The sequence below is a fragment of the Nipponia nippon genome, unplaced genomic scaffold (genome assembly GCF_047370975.1).
Source record: "Nipponia nippon isolate SJK-2023a ecotype South Korea unplaced genomic scaffold, ASM4737097v1 scaffold_11, whole genome shotgun sequence".
Lineage (NCBI taxonomy): Eukaryota > Metazoa > Chordata > Aves > Pelecaniformes > Threskiornithidae > Nipponia > Nipponia nippon.
Window position 1 is genome coordinate 29,142,635 of NW_028262302.1, and position 26,885 is coordinate 29,169,519.

The following is a 26,885-nucleotide window of genomic DNA, read 5'->3' on the forward strand; positions in this document are numbered from 1 at the left end:
TGTTTTCTTCCTTTCAAGCTAGGTTATCAGGGAGACTGCAGTGCCGGTGATGAAGTGGGAGAGGAAGGCAGCGGCAGTCCCCATCTATCTCATGGTTAGAGAATACAGGGGAAGAGGCATCCAGGTCCATCTTTCTCTTATTTACAGTGAAGACTGATGGTTGCGTCTTCCCCCCTCATGGGTTGTTGCTTTCCCTACTGACCTGTAAGGCATTCCAAGATGGCTTTAAGGATTTCTGCTGAAACTTTTAATATACGTTTTGCTTTTGGTATAAATTAAACATGAGGTGATTTAGACAGCACACAAGAGCGACTCTGTTGCCTGGTCTTCAGGCTGATGGCTAGTCTCTTTTGTAAAATGATCGGAGAAAAATTAATTTGGCGTTTCCAGCATCTAAGGAAAATATGTTATCCTCCAGACTGCTTGATGTAAGATTTGCTGTGAGCCTAGCCGTTCATTTCCAAGTGATTTTTTTTTTTAATAGTTAAAAGTTCCTGAAATTTGAACATTTTTTACAGTTGGAAAAATTTGAAAAATTCCAGTGAATAAATGAAAAGAAAGGCTTTAATTCTTTAGCTTTTCTTTTCCTTCTTTCCTGAAGTTTCCCCTGAAGTGTACCGGCGCAGCTTAACAAGCAGAGAGCAGCCAGGCCGTGCTGGTGCTTCCATTGCAGCTCTTGTCTTCTAGAGCCAGCAAGGCCTTCTGCAAATCCAGCTTCATGCACACAACACAGTTCAGATGTCAGTGGCTGTGGCTCAGTCCCTATTCCGTAAATGTCCTCAATTTCTGAACCTGCCTGCTCACACCAGAATTAATGATCGTATGACCTAGAGAGCGGTGGTCAGTGGGCAAAACCTCGGGCATGGCCTTAACTCCCACCAGCGTGACTTCTACAAGCCATTTTGACTCCTTCAGCAGTCCTTTCAGTCCTCAGCTGTTTGATCTCGTTCGGTCGCAACCTCTTCGGAGCAGACCTGCGGGTTGCCCTGTGATTATTTGACGCGGTGCACAGCGTGGGTTTTCCTCTTGTTTGGGGATTGCTTTTAGGAACTGAAAGGCAGTACGCAGCAACGGGCAGCATGGTTCTCTTGGTCCTACGTGCTTCATCCCATCCCCGTGCTACCGTGTCCCTCGTACCAGGGTGTTTATTTAGGTGAAAGCAGATGAGGGGACTGAGCTGGCAGCAAGCGCAGCGAACGGATGGCAGGCTCCGAGCAACAAGGAAATGTGGTTTTCTCTGCAAGACCTGTGAAACTCCTCATTGTATTGTGTTGTGTTTACGTAGGTGCAAAAAGCAGCCGTGCAAATTTATGTGAGAGAAAAATACATGAAAGACTGTTAAAGATCCCATCTATGACTGAGAGGTTTTTCTGAGCCGTAAATCTCTGGAGGTGGGAGGGTGTTTGGGGGAAGCATGTCTCTGTGGTCTGTTTTTAAATGCTTCCTTGGCATCCTCTGTTGGAGACGGGGTGCAGGACTGAAGGGTGCCTCGCTGCAGGGTTAATTTTTAATGCTGGTTGGTTCCGCAATCCACTTCACCGTGCAGCCAAAAAAATGTTTGCGAAGGCTGAAGGTAGAAGTGTGGGGAGGCTCAGGGGAGAAGCTAATGCCACTGCCTTTGGGTGACTGTGACTAACCTTTCCTTAGCAAACCAGGGCTGGTTTTATGTACGTGGATTGCAGCAATAGGACTCATTAGGCAATATTAAATGCAGTGGAAACCACAGCGGGGATCCCTCAGCCCCTGCTGGGCAGCATGTGAAATGCTGTGGGCAGTGTTCGGGGCAGTGGTGCCGGGGAGAGCATTGCCGCTGGGTTTATCTCCCATCAGGTCTGCGATGGGGTGGAGCAATGCTTTAATGAGAGAAAAAGGACAGTATTAACCTATTGCTAATGTAGTGAGAGGCTTCCTCGGGCGTTCGTGTCGCTGCACCTGGTCCAAATGAAGTAGGTCTGTTTTTACTGTGAATTTGAAGAACTGCTTTCAAAATGGAACTGAAGCTGAGGCCGAATCCTCTGCCGTCGGAGCCGAGGGAAGAGCAGGAACCATCGGAGGCCGAGCAGCCCCTGCCCTTGCTTGGTGCTGCTTAAGCACTGCGGTGAAAAATGCAAGGCTCTGGCCCAAAGTCGCCGCTATCGAGAACCCCGCTTTAATTAGCACTGATGACCATGTCTTATATGTTTCATTACGTTGTTGGTGTGACTTGCCACAGGGAAGTGATTTCTCCTAGTTTTTTGGGTTTGTTTTGTTTTTTTTTTTAATACATCATCTTTTAAACGTTGCCAACCTGATCTCCATCCATTGCATGTACACCCACAGCCTCTTGGCAGAGGGTTTGTTTTGTTTTTAAGGAGGCTTCACAGCATTTGTTTACTTATTTATTTATTTTTAGTTCTCTGGGTTGTCTGCTGCCTCTGCGGGGTGGCTGGACTTACTGGCAGCAGCTTACTGTCTTTGCAGGAAGGCACGGCTGTTCAAAATCTTCCCAATTAAAAAAAAAAAAAAAAAAAAATCAGCTGCTCCCCACTTCAATTTTCTGACTAATTTTAAGGGGTTTGAATAGCTTTGTGGGACTGTACTTGCAGAGCACCATCAATTCCTGGAGCAGGCCAGTGTCGGAAGCTGTTGCAGCTAGTGGGGAGCGCAGCCCCTCTGAGCACCAGCACGAGCTCCTGCCAGACCGTAGGCCACAACTAGAAAAAGATTAGTAATGAATTCCGTAAGTTAGTCAGCAGAGAAATAGGCTTGTGAGTTACATACAGCATCTTCTAGAGAGGAGGAGGAGGTGGCTCATAGATAGGAATTAATTAGCAGATGTAAAAATAAGAGCTCCAAACTCAACACTTGATTAATACATAGACGGGGGAATTGGGAGCAGAAGACAAAAGCTTCTGAAGCAGGGAGCCCCAGAGGAGGCGAGGAATGCGTTGAATTAAAGCGGCAAGTAACTGCGCGCAATAAGATGGCAGCGTTTGGGGAGGCCTAGCAAAACTGCTGAGATGGCGGGCGGGGATGACCCGTGGTTTGTCTGTGTTCCTCCCTCCTCTGCTGCAGGTAGCGAGTGAGCTGGTAGGCAAGGAGGCTCCGACTTGCAGCGAGATCCCAACATGAATATGTGTTTTATTTCATCTGTTATTACCTTCGTCTGTTCTCCAGACAAAGGAAATAAACTCTCTACTTAGAAGGTTGCTGTCACTAATTTATTTCAATTTTTGGGCAGTACGCTAGACCCGCTACCACCGTTACTTAAGCTGTGCTGCTAAAATCAAAATAGACAGTGTTTTTCACTTTTTTTTGGCACAGACTTTGGAGAGCATTAGGCAAAAGTATTATGGCACGCTAATGACATTTCCCAGCATTCACTGAGTACAAATGCTTCAAATAATTTGGGAGCCAATTCTATTTCAGAAACTAATCCAACTGTACTCAGCAGCGTAGAAGCCAAAACCATCTGAAACGCTAAAGCCACTTCCTTCTATGGGTTTAGCAGATGAATCGAGAGGGGAGTCAATACAAAGAGGTAACTATTTGCCAGTGTAGTTTTCTGCCACAGAACTTTCTCCCTGGGAAAATGTAATAACCAAAATATTTTAAAAGTTACTCATGTCTATTGTAAATAATGCTGTAATGATAATTAGTGCCCTCGGAGACCTTGACACTCTGCAGGCTGGCAGTAATCTGTCGTGCTCTGTACCTTTTGCCAGGTTGCAGAGGAATCTCATTGCTGGTTTTTATTTGACCCGATGTTTGTGTTTTCCGTGTGAGATCCCTGTAAAGGCCAGAAGTAGCCAGTTACCTGTTTCAGGCTGGCTCTTAAACTGGAGGTAGAACTGTTCAAGGGATTTCGTACAAGGGAAAATAGTCACCCCAAGGGCTGTAGTGCTGCGCTCGGTACATCGAAAGCAGGTCTGGTTCGTTACGTGTGTTTTGTATCTCATGGTTCAGATGCGGAGGTTGGTATTCCACACAGGGACACAGCCACGGGGCCGAGTCAGGCTGCGATGGGGGTTTGTCCTCTCCGGACCACGACTGCAGCACAGCGGAGCTGCACGGTCAGTCCAGGGCGTTTCGGGGACTGAAGAAGGGTACTGCAGCAATGCAGCCTTCTACTTTGTATAATAAATTCCCTAGAGATGCTTTGAGCTATGGAGAAGAACAAGCCTGAGGCTTATTTCAACTGAGCCTGCAGGGGTTGAACTGTTGTTGGCAGCGCCCGGGGTTGAAGAAATATGACAATAACTTCTCAGTCCTGCGTACACCTTCACTGCCTTGTGCTGTGTAACCTTGTCAGGCTTGGGATCGTGTCCTTTGTGCCTGGTGGTTTAAATAGACACAGGTTTTATGCACCGAGCAGCGGCTGGTCAGACGCTGCTGGAAGCCCTTGCTTCCGAGTCCTGTGCTCCTTTGCTGGCTGCCACCTCCCGTGGCATCGGGCTGGCATCGCCACAGCCTGGGTGACACCAACACCGTTTTGTTGGGAGAGCTGGGTGTGCAGCTTGTTACACTGCTGCTGCATCTGTCTAGCAGTTACCCAGGGCTGAACGCCTGAGCTTCCAAGGGTGCCGGCGCTGTTAAAGCCCGGGCATGGCCTCGTGCCGTGCCGTGTCCCGAGTGGTACTGCCGCAGACTCGCACAGCTGCTCAGCCTGCCTGTGGAGCGTACACAAAGCAAAACAGAGACAACGTGGTCTTCTGATGTAGAGTGCCCAGCATTTTAATTAAATTTAACTTCATGAAATCTGGTCTAATTTTACTTTGCATACTTATAAAGCATTTATAATCTGCTATTCTTCTTTCAGAAATGTATGTATCCAGAGTGGGCGAGCTCATGTTTCATAGAATCACAGAATCGTCAAGGTTGGAAAAGACCCTTAAGATCATCGAGTCCAACCGTTACCCCAGCACTGCCAAGCCCACCACTAAACCATGGCCCTCAGCACCACATCTCCCCGGCTTTTAAATACCCCCAGGGATGGGGACTCAGCCCCTGCCCTGGGCAGCCTGGGCCGGGGCCTGACAGCCCTTTCGGTGAAGAAGTTTTTTGTAATATCCAACCTAAACTTCCCCTGGCACAGCTTCACGTAGTGTAAGCTCTCACTTAAAACACAGAGTTTCTTGGATGAAGGCGGCCAGCAGAAGGGGTTGGGGGGGAGAAGGAGGCGTTATGAGCAGGAAAGAAGCTGAAAGATCACACGTTTTAGTTGGGAGGTAATGCAGAGTGTGACACTTGGGGTGAAGGCAGGTTGCGAAAGGGTGAATTAGGAGGGCACATCATTTGACAAAATACATGAAGAAAATTGCGATAGTGAGATAGCAGTGGTGAGAAGGGAGAGTAAACGTGGGATCATGGAAGGCCGAGTTGTACAACAGTAAGTAGATAAGTCAAGGAGAGAGGAAAAGAGAGGAAAGAGTTAAGGAATAGGAATATAGATGATATGTTGACATGGCTGCTCATAAATAGGATCCGAGCAGGGCAGAAGAGAACATAAACGGGGAAATTATTTCTGGTGCTAGACCAGTCACTCCGAACACTTGTGTGCTACTTGCTGCAGAGCCCGTGCTGCTGTGGCAGTGCGTCGCCATCGGTAATATTTTATATCAATCGAGAGATAATCAGTACCATCAGTGGTTAGCAGTTGGCAGCTAGCTGCCTGGCAATAAAATTTGCTGGTGGAAACATCATTGTTTCCAAATAGCTGTTTCCTGCTTGGGATCAAGTTTCTGAGCTTCAAGTTTGGGGAATTTAAATTCTTTCTGTCAGACTGCAGGTTTCCTTGAATCCTGAGAAAAGAGGTATGGATAAAACAGCTCGGATGCTTGAGTGCAGTTTAAATTATTCCCCTTCTTAAAGATGTGAAACTTTTTAAAAGGATTGTTCTCAGTTTTCAAAATGGTTGGTAAAGAGCAACGCAGGTCTGCAGGGTGGTGAAGAAAGCAGGAGTTTTATATGCGTCAGAGCTACGGGATGGGATTCTACAGTCATGCCTTGCATCCTCTCCACCTCCCCAAAAATATTTTGGGGCTGTTGTTCAGTTGTATTGTGCGTCAAGCTAAGTGGCGATTGGAAAATGTCTCGGGAGTTAAACTTAATGAGGATAGAGGGGAAAGACTGGCAGCAAAACTCCAATCTAAGGAAAAACCCATGTTTTGGGAAAGCCATCCCTTTCATCAGCAGAGACTGAACCCTCACGAGGTTCAGGAAAGTGGTTTGGAGTGAGCGATTGAGAACCGGGGAGCGTGGGGATGTCTGGAACTCAGCGCAGAGGAGCTGATGACCTGTGGATATTGCTTGGCTGTGGAGTTTGTATAGTGGGGCGAATGGTTTCTGCAAAGTTGTCACTCCTGTGGGGCTTTTTCTCCTTGTTCAGGTTGTTGAAGTAAAAAACATTTGAGGAATGGTCCCAGCAGAGGCAATAGTTGCTCCTGCTAACTCAGGAGGCGAGCGTCTGTCGGGTGAGTTGTACGAATACAGCGAGAGCATTTGGGTTCTGATGAGCGATGGTGTGACCCCGCTTTTCGTCCTTCGGTGTCCATCCGGTCCTGTTGCTAAATTGCATCTCACTTTTGAATAACAAATGGTAATTACAGTGTTAAAAAATCACAGGTCTGCAAAGTCTCTCCCGTCAAGCTCCCCAGAGAGGCTTGGCGGGTAGGCTTTGGAGGGCACGTCGCAGCTCCTGCCAGGCAGCCTGGCGCGTCCGTCTGGCGTGTTGGGGCCCGTGAGCACTGCGTGTTGAGGGCGCTAGCTCGGGGCAGGAGTGCTGGCAGGCTGGCTGGCACCTTGAAGATCTGGCCTCTTAATCAGTGCTTCTGTCCCACCCTTTGGTGACACCGTGAATGTCTCCGAATGCCGTCAGTTCCCTCCTCCCAGTTGTGTGCGAGCCCTGGACGCTGCCCGTCCGTCCCTCCCTCTGTTCCCGCACAGCATCAGTCCTGTGATGCAGCACTGAAGTAATGCAGAGTAAACCAATTAAAACCAGTAACTATGAATTTCTCCCCTGAGGAGCCTTTTGGACAATAAAGTGATTCACAGCTGACCCAGGAGGAGTTGTGAGAAGTGGCCCTGGGTCTTTTTGCAGATGGGACCACTCAAAGCAGCCAGTGGAGCACATGAAAACATGACCAGGAGTAAACTTGCTTAAAAGCCATCAAGATGAGGCATGCTCAGAAGACCTAATAGCGCTGTGCGATGGGCGCTAGAGCCGTCAGAGCCTTCCCGTGCTGCAGAGTGGGGTATGGGGATCCAGCATACACGTGCTCTCCACCTAGGACAAATTCATAGAACCGTAGAATGCTTTGGGATGGAAGGGGCCTTTAAAGGCCATCTAGTCCATCCCCCCCTGCGATGAGCAGGGACATCTACAACTAGATCGGGTTGGCAGGACATCTATATGTGCCAGTTCCACGTAGGTGAGAAGCAGTGTCTGCAAGTAGAATAATTCACTAGTGTTAATGGGCCATCATTTTTCTCACTGATCTCCCATTTAAATATGGATTTATCATGAATTTACCAGGCCTTACCTTGCCTAGCTTCTGAAATCTGCTCCAGTCGCATCACACGATGATATGGCTGCAAGCCCCCTCCCTGCCAGCTGTGCTGGAGAACAAGCAGCTGGTTGTGCCAAGCAGAGCAGACTCGACCGCGGGCTGGGATCGGAGGAGAATATCCCATTGTAACGCTCGATTGTGTCCTGTGTGTCTTGCTGCAGAGGTAAAATTACATAATAGTAGCAAGCTGCAGTGACTCACCGCGCCGCTCGTGTGATTTACAGCAGCTCCCTAAACGGCGTTTCTGCTCAGCATGCCACATAACCCATAATTGCAAACATGTGAGTAGACAAAAAGTACATTTTTCCAATTCCGTGTTAGTTAGCAGCAAGCCATCTCTGACGGCTAAAACAGATGCAAATCACTTTGTATGGACATATTGTCACCTTTGATCTAGTTCTTTTTATCTTGCCGTCTCCCTCTCAATGAAGTATTTTCTACAAATTCTTTGTCTTACTGTCTTATTTTTTTTTTCATGCTATCCAAGGATATTTAATTTTTGCCCTATTCCAGTGTCTCTTGCCAAGATTAATACTCCAGCTGCCTGGAAACTCTGAATTCCTTTCTTTTGAATTCATTCTTGTCGTCTTTGAACGACTATACATCTTCTCTTCTATCTCTGTGTCTGATCTTTCAGAATCATTCTCTACATATTTTAGCCAAACTTTTCTCATGGATATTTCTCCTCCTCTTTCCATCTGTTTGGTACTTTTCTATCACCTCCCTGTCTGTAGTCAGCCTGCACCCCCCTTTCCTCTTCCAAATCCTTTTTTTTTTCCCTTTTTCTGTAGGTAACCCCCTTTCTTGCATAGATTCTTCATTTATTAATTGCAAATCAAGAGGGCATCTTTTCTATCTCCCTCTGCTACAGGCAGGATCAGCCTAAGTCGCTCCTGACGGGTGCTCATTCAGTGTTTTCTCCATTTTTTTTCACTGCTGGGCAATTTCACAGCTTCCCATCCCATCAGGTTCGGTGCTGTGATGTTACTCTGGTAGGAAAAGCTTTTCATCTGTGCAGGGAATGTACATTAAGGCAATTTAAGCCCATTATTAATTGTCCTATCAGAAAACTGGAGAACGGATTATCCTTTCTCCCCCCTTCCCTGATATCTTTTATGTGCATGAAGGTTGTTATCTTTTCTATTCTCAGTCTCTTTCTAGCCCAAACCACTGTATTTCTTTCCATTTTTCCCCATTAGCCACAGTCCCTATGACTGACATTCCTCTTGCTCCGCACTAGGCAGCCCATCAATGTGCTATCGATGGGCAACTCCAGCTGCCGCCTACAAGTTTTTGCTGTTCCGGGAAAGCTTCTTGATCACGATTTTCACGTGTGGCAGTATCTGTCTGTTGTGAAATGCCGCTTCGGACGTTATCAAAGACCGCTTGAGTTGAAGGTGGCAGTTTAAGAAGAAAGCGTGGGTATTTGGCATTTGGTACTCTGAAGTCATGGACAGCTAGTAAGGTTAGAGACAGACAGTGCCTCCTTTGGTGTGGGGTGGGAGGCTTTTGCCTTCAAACTTGCTTAGATTTGACTTTCTTGAAAAACTTCTGTAGTTTTAGAATGTTCCAGTTAATTATCTGTGAGCATTCAACCATTTCCCTTAGAAGGTTTGTCAGAGAAATGGGGGGAATGAATCCGTCTGATTCAAACTCAGAAATCCTTTGCTGATAGTAATCATTTATAGGCAGAGCGCATGAACTCAAGCGAAGCTGTAGCTGAAAGGTAACCCATAAAGCAAGCGCGGTGTGAAATCTGTGCTAAATTTATGGAAACCGTGTTGCCTTTTCTTTTTTTCATTATTAAAAAAATACTACTTATGTTTAAAAAAAGACTCTTGACATTTGAAACTCTTCTACTCATGTTTTCCTGCCCCGGTGAAATGTTTCTCCGTACGATTCAACTGCGAGCAGCCCTTGAGGATGTACTGAAATCAGTCAGGGATGTATTCATACGAGTGTGTTCCCTTCTGCCTTTGTACTCCATAGGTATTTTCTTAAGTAAAAGTCTGGTAATCGTTGAGACGTAAAGGTTGTGATCATTCGGGTGATCATTTCTGGGTTGCACATCCCTGACGTTGATAGTAGGAGATAACTTTTACTAGTGAAACTTTAAACAAAAATAAACATACAAAGCAATTTTTTCCTTGAGAGAACATGGTAGCTACCATACCGTCCAGAGCAGCACTTTATCTAAAACCTAAAACCTTTGTCTAAATCCTAGTCTTTCGTGTCTTGCAAGCTGTTACAGACGTTTTGTTCGTGCCAAAGGAAGAATAAAGGTAGGAATGCGTATATATGCATGATCACAAAGCAGGCACACATCCAGGATGGCCTAACAGGCTGATTTTTGCGGCGTTGGTGTTCAGAGGGAGGTTGTCGGGCTGTGCTGATGTTATTTGCTGTCGCTGCTGTTCAGGCTGGCCCTCCGAAGCCAGCGGGTGCGTGCCTCCGTAGGAGCCCCGGCGCCGGGCTGGGTGCGAGCCTGCCCCGAGCTTCAGGGAGGCAGAGCTGCGGTGTCTGAGCTCCAGGTTCTGGGCAGAGCATCCTCTGCTTGGCAGTCCTCTCAATGGGGTTTAATGAAAGTGTACCAGGGTTTTTCCTAGCTCTCAGATATTTTAGTTTGCTTCACTGCATCTATAAAATTATTTTTTTTTTTATTTCTGACAGCTTTCATCCTTTTAAATTAAAGAGGCAGAAACATGCTAGGCTATTGCTCTGGCCATAACATATTTTTCAGTAGAATTTTTTTTTTTTTTTGCAAAGGATATTCAGGATGTGCAAATGTGCTTATGTAGCTGTCCTCATCCAAAAACACACTCCTAACAAGGCAGTCCGTGTTGAGGACTCTGCTTCTCTTCTGAGTCAGTGGCAGCTGAGTGGGCGTGCAGGCCATATGCTCTATCAGAGTCGTTTTGAAATGAAATACTTTTAATAAAGAGCCTGTGGTGTGTGATCTCTTCTGGTTTCAGGCAGGGGACTCTGGAATTAGTTTGCAGCGATTTTTCCTCCTGTCGCTGGGACCCTTGTGCTGGAGAACCGTGTCCCTGTAAAGCCAGATCAGCTCCTGCTGGGGCTACCTGACAGCTACGGAGGGGCTGCTCCCCAGCTTTCTCATGTGCTCCCATCCTACCGCGGGATCCCTTTGCCTCCTTTTCAAAGCGCTCTCGGTGCGTGCTGAGCTGTCTTAAATGATGGATCACGTTCAGGCCACCAGGCCAGCCCTTCTCTGTCGGTCTTCAAGAAATATCGGTGTCTCACGCAAAGCATGTCATAAAGAACGGGAACTGAAAGGACGGCGTGTGTGGGTAACTCTTGCTGAACAGGCTGGCGTGCTGGGAAGCCCTCGTGAAGGGCTTAGCAATTATCCAGGTCCGTGGCTTGTTTTTATGGGTTGTGTGCATACCTTCAGGTCTCTTTGAACGTTGAGTGGTACGTGATATAACTGTGGCTGCTTCCTGTTTTTCAGGAGATGACTTTTCATTGATACAGCAAGAAATATATATGGTTAAAGAATGCAAACATTGCAACATAGTCGCCTATTTTGGGAGCTATCTCAGGTAAACCCCACTTTTTATACCTGCGTTTTTCCTGGTTCTTTCCTAAGACAATGCTCAGTCTGGTTTAGTACTTATATCCTCTCTCAGTGTTCTTCTCTAGGTTGAATTCCCGTTGGTTCCCGGTTGGCTTTAAAAAAAAAAAAAAAAGAAAGAAAGAAAAGTGACTAATACTTTGTTTTCTCTGCTGGCCAAAAGGCTGGAATATTTTTATCACTAGGAACAGAAAGAAACTTTTCCCCGAGAGACTCTTGCAACATATCCAACCCTACTCACTTGAGGGGCAGATTTTAAACAGTTACGACTTCTAATATAAAACTAGCTCATTATTTATCTAGAGCAGAATTGCTTTTAGATATTTTATTTAATGGTAGTCTTGTGTGCTGTGGAACTATAGCCAGTGAGTTGTAAGAGCAAAGCATTAAATCTGAGCTGCTGGTCATTACATTTTTCATAATTCTGGTGTAACAGATGCGACGTACTGAGAGGCAGAAACAAGGTGATGCCAGCTGGCTGCATCTTCAAGTGCACACGTTAAATGTTATACAGAAAGCTGGGGAATATTTTCCATTTCTGTGGAACTCTGCCATTTATCAGTTGGCTCTGTGGGAATATATATCACCGCTTCGCCTGTTCGGTCTTTTTCTACGAGGCTTCATCTTTAGGTTTCTTGGAGGGCTGCATTTTTTAAGTAATCTGTACAGCCCAAATGGACTTCAACTGGGACAAAATGGCTAAATTTCTAAATCCCCAGTACCCTTTTTGGAGGCCATGAAGAGTTGTTCAGGTATAAATTAGGGAATTTCAATTTAACACACTAAACTCGCCGTTTCAATCTTATCTAATGTAATCTTGCTGATAGCAGATAAACCTCAGGTGTTTCTTCTGCGTGTTCTTTATTGCAGTTAGGAGGTCAGAGTTAAAGCAACACCTTTTAGGTCTGATAACGTTTAAAGACTTCTCGGTGACTTCGGTATAAAATTTTCATTTTGGTAGGTGAGAATTTATATTGAGATTGTTAATAACATGTAAAACATGTAACTGCTCGTCATGTACCAGAATGTGTTTTTTTAACAAAGAGTGATCAAGACCAATAGAAAATACTTTAAATAATCATTATTAACTCTGTTCTGTATACAGATCAATCAGCTTCTGATGCCTGTGTTTTAATTTTCTTTTGATAGCCGTGAAAAGCTGTGGATATGCATGGAATACTGCGGTGGGGGATCCCTCCAAGATATTTACCATGGTACTTTGAAACTTATTTTAACATTTGTACCTTTTGGAAGCTTTCTGCAAAGAAGGAAAACAAATAATAAGCAAACTAACGGGGAACGGTTGGTACTGGCCAGGCACTGCGCGCGTTTTTCCTTAGGGCACGAACAGTGGTTTTTAGCTACAGTCAGGCGATTTTGTTGAGAGCGCTTCTCACATATGGTGACCATCATTTTGGGCTAATACCCTGTCATTCTAGGGTGGAACGTGCTTTATTTTTCAGTCCTCACGCTGTTTATTTTTCCCCACGATGCTTAGGGGACTGACCCAAAGAGCTTGAGTTATTCCAGTGGAGAGCTCTTCAGTAGCTGCCGTTGCTGTACGCTGGGAGCTCGCCTGTGTCTTGGCTTCTCTCAGCCCGTGGCTCTGAATGCCGTACGCAGAAGCAGGCTATCTGCTTTCTGAAGGGGTGGAAAAAAGACCTTTAAAAAAGTTGACAACCAGAAATCACGCTAATTGGATATGGAGACTGTACGTGGTGTGGGGAAGCAGTTTTTACTGGGAAATCTCTATATTTGATCTTTAAAGGGTAGAAATGACTTGTTACTCTTGCTCCTGTGCAGTACTGTACCACTCTTTTATTACTGTTTTCCTCTCTGAGGTTTCATCTAGAGTTGTTGATTCTGTGGAAGGAGTTAATGGAGTTGTTGGGAAAGCAGTCCGGGGACTTGCTCTGCCTTTAAATGATAACGTGGAGTTTTCGAATGCCAAAGCTCTTTCTGCTTTATTTTTCAGCCAGTTAGTACAAATAGCTTTAAAACAATTCAAAGTCTCATAGGCCCCTAGTATAGAACATTGCCATTTCTAATATTAAAAAATAAGCAGAAGTCCCTTTTATTGCTTTTTACCTTCCTCGGAATACAGGACATTACATTACTACGAAGTCACTTGCAAAATGGAAATTAGATTTCTGTCAAAACCGGTTTTCTTCTCGCTGTGGGTATTGTCTTCTGTTATTGTGCTGGTTTTTTTACAGAAAGCCTTTCTGTAAAACAAGCAAACAAAACCCGCTTTGCAGCTCAATGTCAAATACAGTTTGTGTAAAATCGCTCTTTAACTTTTGCGTGGAGATACCACTTTCTGGCTGCTTCACAATGTTATTTATGTGTTGTATATTGCAGACTTACACATTTTTTTAATCTTTGTTTTCAGTAACAGGACCTCTGTCGGAGTTACAAATTGCATATGTATGCAGAGAAACTTTACAGGTACTGTACTTCTGCAGGTATGCCATCAAGTGTTTGCTCCATCTAGAGAGAGTAGATGATTTCAGAAAGCGCTGCAGTACCATCACTTACGTTTGTAAGCGTTGGGAATCTAGCTGAAACCAATCAACCAGGGTTAATCAGTGAGTTTCCGTATTGTAAATTAGCAAGGAACTCCAGTAACGTAGTGCAAATATTTGCTTAAAATCATTCGTCAGAGCAGTGCTGCTTCTGTGCTGTAATTTGCAAAGGAGTTTGCACAAGAGTAGACACCTCTGTGGATGCCACCGCAGGAGCAAACCACTGAGCCCCAGTCTTGCTCGTTCCTTCGGTGAGCCTGTTGGTTTCGGGGAAACTGGAAGGCAGATCCGCGCAGGTTGTGACCACAGTGTTGTCGGGGCTGTTGTCATCCATTGCTCTAACACAGTGAGTCAGCGCAGCAGTTGATGAGGACAAATTTTTGAATCTCGTTGCAGAAAACAGCTAATACCTAGTAAGCGAGGGTAAGTAGCTGAGTAATGGAGGGGGAAGGAAAAAAAAAGGCACATTTTAAACTGCCTGCTGGATCTGTAGCAGTAAATTCTAATAATTTGTAGAGGAAAAATACTGCAACCAGATGACTAAGATCCTCTTTCATTTTGTGGTTCCTAATAACTGTAGAAAACAAGATAAAATGATGCAAGCCATTTGTTTCTTAAAGGAACTTTTCTTTCCCTGCTCTGTGTATCCATGAATAATTCCGTGAGGAATCACGGGGATGCACACCTTTCCCTGAAGCGGTGGCTGAGCTGGTCCCTGCCAGAGGCAGGGGTGCAGACCCGGGAACTAATCTGGCGCTGTTCCTGATCTCTTCTTACTGCAGGGACTCAGCTTAAAGGCTCGACACCTGCTTGTTGAAACCTTCAGGACTTCAAAAATATAGTTAATTTTAGTAAAGGGGAAAGGTGATGTATCTTGAGGTTTGTTTTGAAAATACACACGTATCTGTGTCAAGTGTTACACCACGACTGGTTTAAACAAGTCTTCACGTGTATTGGCTGGAGCTGGGAGAGAGGAGGAATACCAGCATACCTCCTATCTGCAAATTTCAAATTTCTCCACTTTCAAATAAAATACGTTGAGTAATTTAAATTTATTAAATGGGACTGACGTTGTAGTATGTTAACAAATGGCAAAATGACGCGTTGTCTCTCTTTCATTTCCAGGGCCTTGCGTATTTGCATATGAAGGGCAAAATGCATAGAGATATAAAGGTAACTTGGAACTTTGAGAAACTTATCTTAAACTTTCTAGTGCGGAAAAATACTCCCGATAAAGATTTTTAACTTTGTATTTATTACGGTTTAGGGTGCAAATATTCTACTAACAGACCATGGAGATGTCAAATTAGGTAAGTTGCCTGTATTTAATAATAAGACAGAAAGCAAATAGGATGTTTTAATTCAATCAATCAAAAGCTACAGTACCAGCTGGGACACTTTGTTTTAGCAAGTTGCCTTTTACTTTTATCATTCCATTAAGACAAAAAAATAACCAGAATGTAGAGACCGTGCCTGCCAAGAAGAATATTCAGCTTTTGTAAGGCTTTGTTTTGTGTTGAACAGCACATGCACAGCAAAGGTTGAGCCTGCTACAAATGATAAAGCATAACACAGCAGATCTCCTGTATCGTTTTAGTCAATTTTAGTAGATGCTGGTCTCGGTGGCATGAGCCTTTTGGTGCTGCACTGTAGGATGTTCTTATTCTTATTTGGGGCAATAGTTGACGACAGAAAGTGTGCACCCATGGGCTTGCGTATGTATGAGATGAGAAGTTTTGCATTCTATCAAGAAGTTACAGGTCATTTCTTTTTTCAACTACCAAGGCTTGCAGCCTCCCAAGTTTCCCTGGAATTTGCCAGGTTGCGGTTACCTGGATATCAACGTGTTTGTTCCTCGCCAGAATGGCAGTTCTCCCTTGGAGCCTCCAAGGATCCGCTGTGTGGGAGAAGGAATGGGATGCTCACCATCTTACTGCGTCCCGTGTGGGAATCAGGGCGGTTGTGCGTTCGCTACGTGGTTGCTCTTCAGAAAAGCTGTGTGGTTCAACACGTTTACTCCCCTGTGGTGAACCAGGAGTGCTGTGCTAGGAAAGTACAGCTTTTTAAAGAAGAAGGGGGAGAAAAAAAAAAAAGAGTAAAACCTTGAAACTGATGGCAGATTCCACTAACTGCATTAAACTTGAGTTACGCACCGATACCTTCCTTTTGCCTGCTAAGCTAGTTAGATTTGCCCACAATTATCCTCCAGCTATCATACTACAAATGCAATAAAAATAAAAAGGACTTAAATGATTCTTGGCTCTGCAAGACCGCCTGATTATCTGCAGCTCTGAGAGCAAGGGATTATTGTCCCCTAGACAGAGTCTCCAGAAATGAGAACAGATGGCCCCCCGCAGTTCCTCCATAAGTAACCCCGAAATAGTACCGTTTCCAAAGCATGATGCTATTTTTCCTCTTGAATATTAAATTGAATATCCACTAAATTTTGTAAGGTTGCTTGGTTGCTGTATTGTGAGATGGAAAAATAGCTAGGAGAGGAACAGGGTCACGAGTGAGCTGTATGGAGAAACTAAACTTTTCAATTTGAAGTCATGTCAGTGAAGACATTAGCTGATCTCGTTATTAATCGTTAACTGTTGGAGCTTAATGAATTTTTACTTCGGATGAGAAACGTGGTTGTTCTTTCATAATATGATACTTCCTAGAGCAGAATTGAGGTCTTAAAATGAGATTTCTAAGTCTATGATAATTTTATTTTCCAGCTGACTTCGGTGTAGCAGCAAAAATAACAGCCACCATTGCGAAGAGGAAATCATTTATTGGTACTCCTTACTGGTAATAAACTACTTGGATTGCTATGATTCTATGCGAAGCTAAGTCTGTATTTATGCCAAGAATTCTAAAGTACACACACTGAAGTATGCACACATATTTTCAAATATATATAGCAATTGGAGAAATTCCCTTTCTTCCAAGTAAAATGCCCAAAGGGTAAATGTCTGGGAAGCACTGATTGTAGCTGTTGCTGTAACACAAGCTACCCAATATTTGAGGCAGGATTGCTGTTTCTCACAGGTTTGTTAATACAGAGCCTTCTCCCCTTTTTCTGGATACCTAATGGTCACTCAGTTTCTCAGTAGCTTCTTACACTTTTAGTGAATAAACTAAACAATGTCTTCAATTTCTGTGCAGAAAGAATTGTGAAGAAAAACAGGTTTTAAACTATCTTTTAGTCATCTCTACTGATTAATGTCTGTACAAGACAGCATTTAATACGCAAATATATCCTTGTAAACCTTGAGCTGGATTATATATGCAAATTTAACTGCTGTTGGTTTCTGGCATTACTGTGATGCAGTTGGGATGCCTAGGGCGGTATTCTTGGTATAGACTGAACGCTTACGTACAGCTTAATCCAGACAATGGCTTTTAATTGTTTGCTGCCCTCTTTATCCTGTTGGAGAAGGAGGACTGAGGGCAGGAAGATTATCTGGTCATTAAAGCATTTCACCAGGAATCATGAGACTGGTTCTATTCCTAGCACTGCTGTTCAGCCCGTGACCCCGGGCAGAGCACGTCACCTCTGCGTGCTTCTCTGCTCCCCGAATGCCGGGTGAGGGGAGGGGGACCCCAGGCTTTCCCTGACCTAGGCTCTTGGCGGGGGGTTCTGCTCTGGGGTTATGTGATTCGCTTTGTGCCTCCCGTGCGCGGGCGCTGTTCAGAAGCAGCTGGTGCTCTCGATGAACGATGCCTTTGCTTTTAAAGGATGGCCCCAGAAGTTGCAGCGGTGGAAAAGAACGGTGGATATAACCAGCTCTGCGATATCTGGGCGGTTGGCATAACGGCGATTGAACTTGCAGAGCTTCAGCCGCCCATGTTCGATCTTCACCCGATGAGGTCTGCTGGCTGGGGAGCTTGCTTATCTCCGGGACCCGCTTCAGTCCCAGCAGGGACTTGTTACGATATAGCCTAACCTTCTCTGTAGCTCAGACCTAGAAACTCACACTAGGGTTCCTTCATCAAACATCTACTTTCTGCGTGAGCTGTGTCTGTTTTTAAGGCATCAGTCTGAAGCTAAAGACTTAAATTTAGGATTGAAATTACAACCAAAATTTTTGACTTTTAAAAAAAATACTTTGTAGTGTCATCAACAATCTGATTAAGAACAAGTACGGATTTACTACCTAGTGATAGTAAATCACTAGAGAAGCTGTAGCCTTATGTTTACAAGGTTCATGCATGGCGATAAAAAGATTTTATTTACAGATAAGAAAAATCAACAGCTTTACTGTGTCTGTCCCCTAACACAGTATAGACTGTTAACTGTATAATCCAGTTTCACCGGTATGATTCTTACCGTAAAGTATTAATTTAAAGTGTTTAGATATGGGAATGAAATTAATTATTTTTTTACCATGTAATAACATTATTCTTCCTTTACCTTTAGGGCTTTGTTTTTAATGTCAAAAAGTAATTTTCAACCGCCAAAGCTAAAGGAAAAAGCAAAATGGTAGGTTAAACGCTTTCCTTTGTTCAGTATTTTGTAGATAATGTGAAAAAATGATTTGTCATTATCAAAGAGGGGAGGCAGTGAAAAATAGCGTGTGCTAGTTTGTAACTGAGGAACCTGAGAGGTGATTTCACTTCCAGGAATTTCCACTGTGAAATTTTCATAGGTGTCCGAAAGCAAACGAGAGGGTTAAGGTCCAGCAGCAGACATTTTCTGACATGACAGAAAACCCGCAGTAGGGGACAGGACAGCCCTACCTCTGTAAATTGATCCCTGCCAGTGATCCAGAGGGGAACGAAATCTCCCTTCTTCAGTCCTCTTTGTATGTTCCAGGAAGAAAAAATTACTTTTATCCTTTCCCCGTAATTCCTATTATAGGGCATTTGCCACTGTCAATGGGTCAGGTAATCATTTAATCCTGTCACGATTTCTTTAACCTGTGATACCTTTCTAGTGCCTGCAGGATTTTGTACCACGCTTACTAACGTTTTATTTATGAGACTCAAAACAATTCTGGTATGCAGGGTTTTTTGCTCGTCATGCTGCTGTACAATCTTTTTGCCTCAAGGGGTTTGGGTGGGCAGATGTGTGCTAGAGGAGGGGAGAAAACACTTTTAGTGCTTGTTTCCTGTATCAAAGCGGCTCAGGGTAACCCCAGCCAACACACTTGACTTCTCCCGTGCCGCCTCTCAGACGCTAAGACTAGAAGAGGAAATGTCTTTTGTAACGTGATTTGAAAGCAAGCAGACTTGGGCTAATGTTGTCCCCAGAGAGGCATACTGACACAAATGCAATCGCGAGAAAAATGCTTGAAAAATTGTAGGTCCAGTCATAACATCAAGTCATAATGCAGATGTAAAACGAGGTGGTATCACACGGTCACCTAAGTTGTTCTGAAAATAGCAACAAAGCGTTTTAAACAGTAAGTTGAGTTTCTATCTAGAACTTTGTATTTTATTCTCCTACCTGTAGTCAAGAACAGTGAAATTTGTAGGTTTGCCTAGATTTGGAGGGTTTACTGGGTACATAATTCACAATATTTTTTTCTGATACCTAATTCCGTAAGAATTGAAACTGGAAAAAGTTGAAATAGCACCGTATGTGTTTGGTTTATTTTCTGCACCAAAATGTTTTCCATGCAAGCTCCATGAATTGAATGGGTTTTTTCCTATCTTGTTAACTTGGAAATGTAATTATTCAAGCCTGAGATGAGGTACCTGGACGACATTCTAATTTAGCACACCCTTTTATAATCTGTTTAGCAACTGCGTTAAAATCAAAAATAAACATAAAACCTCATTTTTCTTTAAGGTCATCAACATTCCATAATTTTGTCAAAATAGCACTCACAAAAAATCCAAAGAAGAGACCGACAGCAGACAGACTCCTTTCTGTAAGTGACTTGGAACATGTAGTGGCATCCATAAGAGATCTCTTGCTTCAAAGCGAGCAAGAGATCAATAGGAAACCAAACTAGAACAATTTTCTTTCTCTGGTCTTACAACGCGGGTGGCGAAATCTGAAGGAGACATTGGTCAGCTGTAGGAAGTAGCAAGAGTTTGTTCAATATCAAGATTTTTATACAGTTTTTGGTAGGAACGATTACAGAAATTTGCTTAACGTTCTGTCTTCAGCCTTATCCTTTCTGCGAGTGGGTGTCTCAGCATCTTAGATAGAGCTGCGTAGACGTTGACCCTTCCTGTCACCCAAACGGAAAATGGATGTATTTAGCAGTTGTTCACGTATCTATTTCTGCCTTCCTAAACTCGACTGAACTACTCATGTGAGAAGTGAAGTTAAGGTGTAATTGTTTGTTTGACTCGGAGTTTAATTTCCAATTTACAAGTGGCCTAAAGTGCGGTGTTTCTGTGCTTATGGAGGGGTTAGAAAGTCAAGCCATTAAGGAGTCATTAAAGAAATACTCAAGGCCCCAGAAAGCTTGCAAAATTCAGTAACGTTCTATATTGGATGTTTATTAATGAAAGTTACATATCAATTGCATATTATAACTTGTTCTTTTCTGCGGTTCTAGCATAGCTTTGTAGGGCAGCCTGGTCTTTCCAGATCTTTAGCAGTTGAGCTGTTGGACAAAGTTAATAATCCTGACAACCATACACACTACGGTGAAGTTGATGATGATGATTTTGAGGTGAGAACATCTTTTATTTTCTGTCTTTAGGTAAAACTACAGTTTAAATACCCTGCTTTACTTTGGGAATGTAAAATTGCAGCTTGATGGGGGTGCTGCCCCGACATTTTTAGAGCTTTGTTTTTAGAGTTACCATGCAGGAGAAGCCAGGAAATACTGCCACAGCGCTTGTCACGCTGATGCTGTGGGTGTACGGAAGGATCCTGTGCCCGGGCTGGGCAAGGCTAGGGCAAAAGGGGGGCATGTTGCAGTGTGTGACTGCAACAGCTATTCTTGCTCCTTGTTGGTTTGATTGTTGATTGAGACCCAACAGAAAGCCACGCAACTTTTCTCAGCTTTTCCGTTTGTAACCCTTGCAGCCTCACTCCGTTATCCGCCATACAATTCGTTCTACGAACAGGAACATTAGGGCAGAAAGAACGGCATCGGAGATAAACTGTAAGTTCCTGATGGGCTTTGCCCATTTTGTGTTGGTTTGCTTTTACCGATGGAGGAGGTCGGTGTCATTCTTTCGTTGTGTACTCTGGAAAGTCTCTTCCCCTGTTCGCACATTTGAGAAACAAAACCAGAAGAAACAGCACGTGCCTATGAATCTTCAATAATATTTTTCCAAACCCAAAATTAAAACTTGCATATTTTTCTGCTGTTTCATTCTATCTCATTGCTGCATCGTAATGTTTATGTGGAAACCTTGCATGACCAGCATAGCCTTTCAGCTCTGGGATTTCTGTCAGACCATGCAGCCTTACTTAAAACAGCAAACACACTAACAACGTGCAAACATCTAAAAATTAGAGTGAGTTGATAATTAGGAGGGCATCTTTTCATATGAGTACATTGGGTGTCATGGTGTGATGAGAAAATACGGAAAAAATGTAGCGTTTTGTGTTTGCGTGCATATGTTTTCAAGTTCACAAGTGAAACCTTCTCTTGACCCTGATGGAGCGCTTGTGATTGCAATAGCTGTCCTGACTAGGCTGCATGTTAACATAATGCTTTTTTTTTTTTAATAGAACCTTTTCTTTTCTTTAAAAACAATATACTACTCAGTTGGGTCTAAGTTGAAATTTTGAGGGTAGAAACGATCTTTCTTCAGGTTCGGACAAGTGTCTCTCGTAGTGTAAATGCTATCCGCTCCTCTGCATCATGTAGATCACACTTTTAGGAAGCTTGCTGTTAACAAGCCTCTTTCTTCTCTTTCACATGCGTTAAAAGTAACATGTGGTTAAGTAGTTATGTTTTATTGTACTTTAATTAAACAACTTGGTCTTTGCTTTCCGTCTGTTTCTTTCTTGTGGGTTTCATATTTGCAAATGCAAGCGTTTAGACAATAACACTGATATTTAAGTGATGGTCATATTTTGTAGGCAAATTAAGTGTTGTGTACGTAATGTTACAACATGCGTTTCACTGTAGTAAGTGTTGAAAAGTCACTAGCATAATGTGTGTATTAAATTTGAAAATGTAATGTTTTGTAGTTGATAAGCTGCAGTTTGAGCCCCCTCTACGGAAAGAAACAGAAGCTAGGGATGAAATGGTAAGGACAAGTTTGTTTCTTCCTTCATTTATTAAAATCATAGCGTCTTCATTGTTTTGTGGTGCAACTCTAAGTAATATGTCTCTGAAGTATAAAGTCATGAGAAGGCCGCTCTTGGTCCCCAGACAATTGCCACATTTTTAAGAAAATGAATTGCCCTCCATGCTTTGTGTGGAGAGTCATGCTCAGGTGAAAAAAATGACATGTGCCTATTAATTTGATAATGTGAAGAGGCCTTTCTGCATTTGAATCCCTGATCTTCCCATCATCGGGGTTTATTTGCTGCTTGTTTCTTGGAAGGCCGCCAGCCCGCATGCAGCCGGTTTTGCCCCCTGTGAGCTGCTGCTGTTGTTCCAGCCCTCAGCAGTTCCCTGCAGATCAGCTAATTAACGTTCTTTGGGATTAGTATGTGCCTGGGTACACAAGGGCTCCATTTTGTAATAAGTGTTGTGAATAGCAACAGCTGCCGTTAATTTTGATTCGGAGACATCAGTGCTCAGCACTCCAGAAAATCCCATTCCTGTTTTTCAGAGCTGTACTCCAGTTCACCAGGTAGGTTCGAGATCATACTTTTCTGAATGTGACTGTTTAGATCCATACATGTTGTTACTGGTGAGGTGCCCTCAGTGCTGTGTCTAGTGACAGGAATGCTCCCAGCCTCTGGTGATGGCATCTCATATGAGTTTGGAGGTGGCTACAGTATGTTCTCTTGCTGGAAGAGGGTCTTGGAAGTGCCCTGAGTGGAAAATATGAGTTTTCACCATAAATTTTTGCTTTCATGTTACTTATTGCCACTTGATACTGGTGCTATACCATTTCCAGGTGCTGCTTTTAAGTCTGAGTCTAAAAACAAGTTAGCTTTTCAGTAGTTGCTTTATAATTAGATTGTAAAACATTATTTCACTTTGGAATTTTATTTTACTGCTTATGGGTCATTCTGCAGGGCTTGGGAATCTTCCAGGCCTCTTCATGTGCTGTGGATAAGGTACTTGAGTTTGACAGGGGGGAAAAAAAAATTGAAAATTTCTGCATCTTCAGGTTGTGGCAGCTGGCACTGACTTTGCTTCGCATTGGAATCCTTTTGTTGATGGTGGAAGCAGCAAGTAAGTACAGAGTTTAAAAACGTCTTTCATTTCTGTGACTTAATATGAAAATACACTCTGAAATAAAAATTGAGCGACGGTGGAAAATCAAACCGTAAGCCCTAATCCACTTTAATATTCATAAAGTTAAAGGAGATTTTACCCAGTGTGCAGTCCTCTTCCTGCAGTTGGTTGGTCGTTCTCTTGGGGAATGGGTTTTAATCTCTTTTAACCCTGAACAGTAGTTTGTTTTAAATTTGTTGTAACTCCCCGGTTGTAGATGGAAAGTGAAGTGTAAACGTATGGCCAGCACACTGAAATCACGCAGCCAGAGTCAATTTTCCGAAGCAAAGCCGGTAACGTTGCAAGGGCTGAGTTAAGGATCCCGCGCTGGCCTTGCGCTTCTCTTCTGAGCCGCGGCTGTGGTTGAGACATCCCGTGGCAAAGCACGCTCGCAGCCCTGAGGCCGGGCCCTTACAAGAAAGGGAAGGAGAAACCAGTTCTGAAGTTTTGGCTGTACCGAGTTCATTACGACAGCACAACTGCTGCTGCTGCGGGTGCCTGCCCGGTGTAATCTGCGGTACAGTCATGTAGTGTTCTGGGTGAAGTGTTTGAGGTAAAGATATGCTAGGACTGATTTCCCCTGGGATAAAGCAGGCCTGAAGTAAGGGAGAGCAACTCTGTCCGAGTTAGGGCTGAATTTATTAGGTATGTGGCTTGCTTTTGCTGCAAAATACTGGATTCTGCCTTTAAAGGCAATCTTTGAATTTGCAGTGAAGAAGAATATGGAAGTTCGGTAATACTGATTGATGCCCATACGTAGGGAAAGATGGTATTTTGGTTGAAGTAATTGCTCAGCTAAAAGAGCCTGGTTCCCATCTTTATTTGGAACTGAGCAGCAGACAGTGAATTTCTTTGGCTTTTTTGCAGATAAAGTCTTGCGTAAGCTGTCAGCTGACACTGCAGCCCCCTGGAAGGCTGGCCGTGTCACGGAGATTGCCAGTGTTTGGGTCTTTTTAAGTTCAACCTGCTTTTCTGTTCTCGCTCTCATTGTAGTAAAGGTTTGGGGTGGCTTTCTAGGCCCTGGCTCTCCCTGCCCGGTCAGGACAGCGGCTGCTTTCCTTCCTCTCTCGGTTTGTTTGCGTGACCCTGATGAGCTGCAGATTGAAAGCCTTTCTCGTGAGTGCCGGCTTTTCTGCAGACAGCTGGAATCCACAGGGTTGAGGAGCAGGGAGGGAGGGAAGCTCCTCCTGGCCAAGTGACTTATCGATTCGATTCTGTTCCCGTAGCGTTATTAAGACTGTCTGTACCAGGCTGTGTTAAAAGCAGGATGAATGCAGCCGTAGCAAAGGTTGCTAGGGCTATAAATCAGTAAATAGATACAGATTTAATATTGAAAGGAGGACAGGCATAAAGTTTCTGGGTGGTGAATCCGTGCTGCTTACTTGGAAACCACTTCCAGTTTAAAAAGATAAACAGGAAACGCATAGCTGCTCCGTCCCAGCAACCCAGTAACACCAGGGACGTACAGGGGGACGTGTGCTGGGGGGTCCTTGCTTCTCATGCCCCTTGGCTTTTATCAGAGCCAACGGTGGTTGATGTCTTCGGCTCGGGCATTATTGACTGGAAAGGGGAATACCAGAATGTGTATCTGATGATTGAACTTATTTCTTGTTTTTTCTCATCCTTATCCTTATCTTGTGTTTTTTCTCATCCTTATTCTCATCCTTATCCTCATTTTAAAATTACTTTTTAAAAAATGTTCTGTATTATGGAGTTGGTTTTTGTTGACAGCTGGACTTTTTCCTCTTTTAAATTTTTTACTCGTTCCTGTTGGCAACTGTCTGCTGCTTTCCCTTCAGAAGTAACTTTCAGGGAAATTTGACGTGAATCCAAATTTGGCTGGGTTAGTTTTTGTATATAATATGCCTTTGTCTTCCTGTTCGTTACCCCTGAGGTCATTCCTCGGTGGGTGACGTGGTGTGGATCGTGGAAGGACGCGTGAGCCGGGGGGGCAGGGGGGTGCCTGCGCTGCAGGCAGAGAGCTGGCCCGCAGCAGGCTGCCGCAGCCTGGAGAAGCCTGTCCCTGGCTGAACGGGGACACCAGCTTCTGAACGGCCTCTTCCACCTCACAACCGCTCAATGCAGAAGCCTGGGCTTCGCAGCATCACAACAGCGCGCTAAGGAATGCTTTTTATTGGGTTTAGATCTATGGTTTAGATATTTTTAGATTTAATGCAGTTTGAATGATTTTTTTTTTTTGAAGACACAGCTTGAAAGTTGCCATTTTGCAAATTTTTATCAGTTTTTGTTTGTTTCGGGATTATATTTTCAGTGCTGCTTTGATCCTCTAGTCACAATTTATTTTTTGACCCTGGGGTAACTTTGAAACAAAAATTCCCACTGTAATGAGAAACAGTCTGTGTCTTTAGCGTATAACACTAAAGGAGGAAACTTCCCTTTGTAAAGGCTTTTCTCCATTTGTCTCCCAGTAACTCCCTCTGTTCTCATCTTATTTTTTTTTCTTCTTTTATATTGTACTGTTATTAGGCATTTCAACGATACTTAAAATACCAGGTAGGGAAATGAAAGATGAGTTGATGGTATCTGGTGTGGAAGAGAGCTTCAATGATTATTGGGGGGTGAGGGGAAGGAAAGGAAAGGACCGTACTAAATGAAAAAGAGCTTAGCGCAGTGGATAAGAGAGAAATACTTTATTTTGAAAAGGGCTGGGAGATGCTTGTAATGAAACTAAATGACATCACCGATCGGTTTCGTTGCACGTGTTGACCTTAGAGCAGAGCTCTTAATTTTATAAACATTTTACCTAGGGGACTGCTTACAAAATTTGGCGATGGGAGCGAAGATGTTGAAGAGTGAGTGGACCTCTTTCGCGTACAGTTGTGTTTACTCCGTGCGGCTCTCGCTAAAGCAGGCAGCGTTCTGGCAAAACCTCTTTCCTTACAATGCTGCAGGCAGCTTTGCCACTCATAAATAAGTGAGGGCTGGTTGCACTCCAAGGCCTAACGCACGCTTGACTGTTCACCTGATCGTCAGGAGAACGTCCGCAAAGCAACGCTTTCTTCCCTTGCTCTCCTTCCTGAGGTTATCTTAGAGTGCATATGGAAGTGCCTAATACTTTAGAGCATATTTTGTGTCGATTAATCCACCCTTCAGGAGCCAGGCCCGGTAGTGACAGGACATGCAGGTGTTCCTGCAGAGCTCTGGTGGGGTATGGGCAGCTCCTCTGGTGCCCAAACGTTTGTCTGATTCAGAGCGAAAGCTGCAAACTGCACCGAACGAGTCCCTGACCGTAGATTTATTTGCTAATTTCAAACACCCTTCACCTCAGAACGCTCTATAACATTGGCATTTATGAAAGAACATGAGTTTATCAGAAAACAACACTTCTAACAAGATTAACGTGCTTTTTTCCCCCACTCTTGGTCTTCTAGTTTAACCCTGTTCGTGCAAAGCTGTGATCCGTCTTTTCTATGCGTCTAGCTCGTCTTATTTACGGTCTGTGTTCTCAAGTAATTCTGTTCATGTTGTTGGTTTGACTAAGACTACTGCACCTTATCATTGCAGATCAACACTAAAGCGAGCAGGGCCACCTCCGCTGCCTCCTAAGGTAAGAGGTTTTTAAGAGTTTTAGGCAGCAAACCCCACTTGTGCAGCCTCTGCAGCGCTTCTATCTGATGCTCTCAGTAGGTGGCAAATTCTGTTAAATACCATTTGCTAGCAGAACTTTGTGCAGCTTCATATTTTATGCTGACTTGCAGTCTGTACGGTCTCAGCCTTGGGGGACTCCTGGCCTTTTTCGCTGCCCTAGACACAGTGACTTGTAGGTATTTTCCCTCTGAAGAGAGCGTGCTGCGTGGGATGTCCTCTTGTTCAGCATTCTGCCTGCTGCTGTGATTTTCCATCGGAGAAGGAATTAGATTATTCTGCTGTCAAATGTCTTTTTTCAAAGGCTGATATT

The 26,885-nt window shown here is 43.9% G+C and overlaps 1 protein-coding gene across 5 annotated transcripts in view; it reads left to right on the forward strand.

The window, feature by feature from the left end:
* Positions 1–26,885, forward strand: part of MAP4K5 (mitogen-activated protein kinase kinase kinase kinase 5) — a 72,547-nt gene that overhangs the window by 25,181 nt on the left and 20,481 nt on the right. For 4 of the 5 annotated variants that reach the window (XM_087746895.1, XM_087746896.1, XM_087746892.1 and 1 more), the window contains 15 exons: positions 11,017–11,107; positions 12,289–12,353; positions 13,532–13,587; positions 14,790–14,837; positions 14,932–14,974; positions 16,388–16,460; positions 17,391–17,522; positions 18,073–18,135; positions 19,447–19,528; positions 20,168–20,284; positions 20,644–20,722; positions 21,763–21,821; positions 22,860–22,924; positions 25,735–25,779; positions 26,492–26,534. In XM_087746895.1, coding sequence (XP_087603021.1) covers positions 11,052–11,107; positions 12,289–12,353; positions 13,532–13,587; positions 14,790–14,837; positions 14,932–14,974; positions 16,388–16,460; positions 17,391–17,522; positions 18,073–18,135; positions 19,447–19,528; positions 20,168–20,284; positions 20,644–20,722; positions 21,763–21,821; positions 22,860–22,924; positions 25,735–25,779; positions 26,492–26,534 — 1,026 coding nt within the window. In that variant the 5' untranslated portion in view covers positions 11,017–11,051. The remainder of the gene's footprint in view (positions 1–11,016; positions 11,108–12,288; positions 12,354–13,531; positions 13,588–14,789; positions 14,838–14,931; positions 14,975–16,387; positions 16,461–17,390; positions 17,523–18,072; positions 18,136–19,446; positions 19,529–20,167; positions 20,285–20,643; positions 20,723–21,762; positions 21,822–22,859; positions 22,925–25,734; positions 25,780–26,491; positions 26,535–26,885) is intronic. The other variant, XM_087746893.1, reaches the window with a different exon arrangement.